General features: G+C 51.4%; 1 protein-coding gene across 1 annotated transcript; it reads right to left on the bottom strand.

The window, feature by feature from the left end:
• Positions 1-316: 316 nt before the first annotated feature.
• On the bottom strand, positions 317-4,357 carry ETH_00029235 (DEAD/DEAH box helicase, putative; the record flags this gene model as incomplete). Its single annotated transcript, XM_013374289.1, has 4 exons — positions 317-354; positions 511-641; positions 797-975; positions 1,340-4,357. 4 exons carry the CDS (start codon positions 4,355-4,357, stop codon positions 317-319), a joined length of 3,366 nt encoding a protein of 1,121 aa, XP_013229743.1.
• Between the last annotated feature and the right edge of the window lie 1,611 nt (positions 4,358-5,968).

The raw sequence follows: 5,968 nt of genomic DNA, 5'->3' as shown, positions 1-5,968 counted from the left end.
TTAAAATGCAAGTGTACTACTGGGGGGCAGGGGGAAGGGCAGGCAAGCAGATGGGGAAGTAATAAAACTCGGGCCAGTTAAGGCGAGGGCCTTCCAGGATTAAAAAGGTGTACTTCTGCATTGTGGGACTACGGCGAGCCCTTACAACGCTACTGATGATCTGAGCCTACCTTGGGGGCTTCCAGCCTCCACGTCGCACCTTTGTCTTTCGCATTGCTAAACGCCTTGTCGCTGCATAATAAACGCAATAAAGAGAAGTAGATCCTTGGCGAAGCCACACAGGCGGAGAAACTGGAGCCATACTTTGCGCACGTACCTAAAGAGCTGCATCACCATAAACCTCCAACGAAGCTTCTGTGCAGGACCCAAACGGAAGCGCTAGACATCTCATACGTAACAGGGTACTAGGTTTAGGAAACAAACTAAGTGGCGCCTCGCTTAAGTCATCGCACATGTAGCATTTGGCAGGCTTACACTGCCGCCCAACAGATCTTTTCGGTCTGTTCATACGTGCATTGAGTTCCTCCATAGAAGCTCCCGCAGACAAAGATGCCCTGACGTTTGCTGCAACGACGGCGTCCTTCTTAGACACGAGAGAAAGAACAAACCCTTTAGAGCCCAATCTGCCGGTGCGTCCTGCCCTGAAAGCGCATACGCCGCCAGTTCAAAAGTGTAACTCATTTGCATTTGATACACGGCGTCACAGTTCCAGCTGCTGCAGCCAGAAACAATGCAGAAACACAACTTCCTAGCGCTCATAGGAAATGCCGATGTAGCGAAGGCTGCAAGTCCTAACCTGTGAAGGTACTCAACTACCGTTGGCGGAAAGTCCACATTAATGACAGCCTCCACTCCATTAATATGTAGCCCACGCGCTACACTATCGGTCGCCACCAAAATTCGCTGGCCGCTTCCTTCTTGGAATGAGATGAGGCTTTTTTCACGAGCGCTTGCAGACAAAGAGCCATCGTAGCCCTGCAAAGCGTAACATCCCAAAAGTTCAGCCCATACTTCAAGCACGAAATTGAGGGCCTTTTGTTGCTGAAAAAGTAACAGAAAACGGGTTGCATCCAGAACCTAAAAAATCTCATCGCGCCGTGGACTGCGGGCGTGAGAGGGGAAAAGTGCACCCCCTAAAACAGAAAGAACCCTCATGGTAGGCAGTTGAATGCTCGTCTCTGGGCCAGCATTAGGAGTAGCTGTGCGTCACCACGATGCAAAGTTTCGACCTGGAACAAATACATTCAGGCCGAATACTGAGGCGCTACGGCAAAATGTAACAGACGTAAAGATATAGGCTCCTGTATTTCCATTCATTTCCCAATTGAGCCGCAGATACCTCTGCAGGAAGGCCAGCGGATTTCAGATGGTGGTAGCAGGCGCGGCAACTGTCGACAGTGTTGCAGAAGACCAACACTTTCTTGGCACGAAGCTCTGGATGGGCCTTGAGCTGCTCAAGAAGCAACAAAAAACGATCTGCCCCAAGAACTTGAATCATCTCATGCCGTAACTGGGACATCGGGGGGAAATGCGGGCCCCCTGACACAGAAACGACTCTTGTGGGAGGTATTTGAAGAAGTTCACAAATGTCTGCCTCTACGCCACTATTAGGAGTAGCTGTGCACGTCAGCAAGACTTTCTGCCGACCCCGCATCCTCTCCTGCCCCCGGTCTTGCATTGTCTCTGCGTTTAAAAAGTGTGAGCGAAGAAGTAGCCTCTGGATCTCGTCTCTAAAACCGCCAAGCCACGAAGCGTCTGCCTCGTCTAAGATGCAGAACTGCACATCTTCTAGGCTTGGAAGGCCGCCAGCTGGTGTTTGTGTACTATTCCTAGTCACTCCCACCAATGGTCCTTTGAGTTCCCCGAAATCGATGCGTGTCAAGCTCAACAAGCGCTCTGGAGTCCCAATCAGGATATCCACAGGACGCTGCCTCAACAGCCGAAGCTGCCTCCCAAATCCGACGCCCCCAATGGTGCTGCCAACAGATAGTCTGGTGTGCTTCGCAAGCGCGGCTGCGGCAGAAGCTACCTGGGATGTCAAAGGCCTCGAATGGCACACAATTAGTGCGCGGGGGCCCCGCGCACCGTGGGATATTTTACGGGGTTCCACATGCTCCCCAAGGGACTCCGCGAGGGCCCTACAGTCCATCAGGTCTGTGCATTTCATATTATCCCGCAGACGGCGTTTCTGGGCTGCAGCCCATGCCATTTCTTGTTCCTGTAATACCTGCATAAGCGGCAGTAAGTAACAAAGTGTCTTACCGCTACCAGTGTGTGCGCGCAAAGCCACCAAGCAGTCAACGCTAGATTTTTCTGGGGCCAAGACCTGTGACTTTCTCTCCGCCTCTTCGAACGACTTCAGGATATTAGGGATTGCCATCCGCTGAGTCTGCGTCGGCCTGGAGGTAGCTCCCCCCAAAACAGCTGCAGCTGCAGAACTGACCGAGGCATTCAGTCCCAGTGCAGCGAATCGAGCAGCTCCAGCTGAGAGATTTTCTTGCATCCTGAGTGGAGACATCTTTGTGTCAGCGGTGGCTGAGTAGTCCGGAGGTGTTACTTCTGGCTTCGGGTCAGAGGGTTGCTCTTGCACACATTTAAGTTGTGGTGTCCTTTGCGTTTTCGATGTTCCTGCGCCGGTTACAGACTTTCCTCGATCAGCGCTTTGGAGGTAGCTGGTCTTTACAGCAACTTCTGCAGGCGGCTCGTCCCGAACCACTGTCTGGGAGAACTCAGGGGTCTCTGTAAACTGGCAGCGTTCAAGAGACGCCCTGATATTATCCTTTCTGGCTTGCTTTATGACGCGAGCATAACGAAGCTCGATTTCTCTATCACTGAGCGCAGATACTTCCGCTGCAGACAGAGGGCTCTCACCCTCTAGGGCATTTTCAGGCAGCTGCAACAGCCGGCGCCAAGCTGCAACCACTGATAGCCCACCAAAACGAGCGTTTTGTTCTTGTGTCGCTGTGTTTTCAGATACAGCCGCTGATGCTGCAGCATCAGGAGCAGCGACTTCATGTGGGCAATGGAGGCCTAATAAATGACGTACTTCCGATTGCACTGGGCAATACACCTCGGCTTCTGCCACTGCTAGAAGCGTCAACAACAGCTCTCTCCTACCCTCTTGAGACATATTTCCCGCCTTCTCCTCCACGAATTTCCTCATTATCGCTGCCTCTGCAGCCAATGATTGCCGTTCCTCCTTGGTAACGTCTAGCAGCTGTTCTAAGGACTCCACAATTCCCTCTTTTTCATCGTTCTGCTGCCGGAGTGGAGTTCCGTGCTCTTCCTGTTGCTGTGTATGACCCCCTTGAGGTAACAGTGCCTCAAGAATTGGACCCATTGTTATCAAGAGATCCCACACATCTGCATCTGAAAGCTGTTGCAGATGCTCCTGCAGCTCAGGAAACAACTTGCCTTCATGCGTCTTTGATTTTCCTATGTCTACTAGCTGCTGAGCCTCCACAGCAGCGCTGGAAGCAGCAGCAACAGCATTCTCGGCAGCCTGCGCAATCGCCTGCCCCGGAGCTAGCGGGACACTTGCTACGTCATGTTCCTGAGTCTCCTTGTGCTGCAGTTTCTCCCGCTGCTGCTGTTTCTCTTCCTGTTGTGGCTGTGGCTGCTGTTCCTGGATTTCCTGAGAGTCCGCGTGCGTCGCACTATGAGTTTTGTGCCGCTGCGTCCCATCCTGACGGAGGCTAGTGGAGGGCGCCTCCTCATTAGCATTTTCTCCTGCGTCTGCTGCTTCTGCGATATCGAGCAACTTTTGTACGAGCTTCCGTAGCCGCTCCGTTGGCAGCTCCTCCACATTTGTCGCACCGCTGAGTTGGCGAAACAGCTCAGGCGAATGCTGTTGTAGCTCCCTAAGAAGCTGTAACAACCCGTCCCGGCTAATTCCCTCTAGTGTTGCATCGATCTCTACAGGCTCGAGACTGTCAGATCCAACAGATCCTGCAGCACCAGCGGAAATGTTGCCCGGTACTGTGTCTGCTGGTTCTGGCAACAAGTCCTTGGCAAAATCAGCAGCAGCAACCACTGAAGTATGATGTCGCTGGCCCTCTCCTGGAATAGTGAGGGCAATCGCGTGCGAACGAAGATCCGTGGAGCCGGGAAGTGCTGATGCCCGCGGGCGTCCGCGCCTTGGTCGTCCAGATTGCTTCAGCGATACCCGTTTAGAAGTACGCCAGAGCGTATGCACGCCACACGTGTTGTCAGTGGTCAGTGCTATCCAAGCAGACGAGAACGTCACGGGTTTCCAGTCCGACAAGGGCTTCCTAAGGCGTTGCAATGCGTTCAGTGAGAAGCAAGAACAAGACTTGGAGAGCCCCAAATACATCAGCAGCAGAACCTGAAACTGCATGATCTCCCGGGACTCCGTACATTGTATGTAGGCTCAGGTTCTGCAGTAGATGATGCAGCACAGGGTTCGTACCCCGCATTCGTTAGCGGAAGACAGTATGCAATAGAATAGATGTTTCATCAGCTTAGCAACGGGATCTTGATCTCAACGGCAACAAAGGGAAAAATAAGCGAGAATCTCGATCTCAGCGACAATACTGGCACAAATAAGCGAGAATCTCGCCGATACAGGCCTAAAGACGTTGAGCCGATGAGTCTTAACTTGGAAGTTCACCGCGATATTGCTGTATTTTCTGCAAGCAGACAGGAAAGACGTATTCTTGGTCAAAATACACATGATATTCCAGGCCTATGCATATAATATGTCAGAGGTGGCAGGAAACAGCAGGGAACTCTAGGGGCCCCAATAGGCGCTTCATTGTCTTGACCCCTAAAGAGCTCTTCGTTTCGTTGAAGCTGTTTTATGCAGAAAGTGCTGAATTTCATAAAAATAGCTGTTGATATAAGGCGCAGCTACTCTTTGCTTCCATTCGCAGGAATGGGCGCCTGGATAGAGCAATTTTACCGTGGCTCCTGGAGAACCTCCAGTGGATTTTTGTACCCATCGTAACCTCGTGCGACTTAACGTAAACATTTATGAAATTATTTGGATGCCATTTGAACCTGTTCAACGTTATTGCCTAAAGGTGCCGCGTTCCCTCTGTGTTTTGTGGCTCGTGCCATCGAAGCTTGCTCTGCTTATGCCTGTCCAAAGACGATACTCAGCACCGCTACAACTTCCCTCCCATGCCTACCAGCTTACAAGGTTACATCTAGCATGTAAGCAAACAGATCATCGCAGGAGTGCACACTATTGTCACACATAACGCAGCAAACGACCGGCACTAAACTGGCACTAATGCTCGCGCCCTTTTGTGACAAGCATCGGTACTCAAGCACCCTAGCTATCACGACAAGCATAACTCTCGACAATACTGAGTACAAAAGGAAAGACACAGAAAACAATGGCAAGTACTGGTTCGTTTTCACTTTTGTTGGTTACTGCCTCAGCTAGGCGTTCCGGCTACTGTACCAGCCAAGTACTGGTTCGTCTCTATTTTTGCTGGTTACTGCCTCAGCTAAGCGAACTAGTTACTGTATCAGCCACTCGTAAGGTTGCTGCCTCAGCCGCACGTACTGGTTACTGTCTCGGCCACACGTGCAAGAGACTACCCAGCAAAGTGGGCTGCTGCTTCGAAGGTGTAGGGAAATGCGCGCCAGTGCTGGCGCGCATTTCAACAAACAACTCACCCCACCTTCGAGCATCTCGGCTAGCAAAAAAGTAAAGGTAACCCTCCCTTCATTATCATAAGTGGGGCAAAAAGCAGTCATTGTGGTGTACTGTCGTTCCACAGCTAGCAACAAAGTCTTAAACAGGGGTGGAGCGTGTTCTCGACACTCGTTTGTGAACCAGCTGCTCACTTGAATTTCCTTTTGTCATTTACCGGCAACCGAAAAATTTGTCAGTGAATAAGTATGTCAGTGGCGATGGGGAGAGGCGCAAGTAACCATGTCACACTGGACGACTGCAGATCCACTGTACAGGTAGAACCTCACACCATGGCGGACTACA

The sequence above is a fragment of the Eimeria tenella genome, genomic scaffold (genome assembly GCF_000499545.2).
Source record: "Eimeria tenella Houghton genomic scaffold, Eth_scaff2, whole genome shotgun sequence".
Taxonomy (NCBI): domain Eukaryota; phylum Apicomplexa; class Conoidasida; order Eucoccidiorida; family Eimeriidae; genus Eimeria; species Eimeria tenella.
This window is presented reverse-complemented; position numbering and strand designations above follow the sequence as displayed.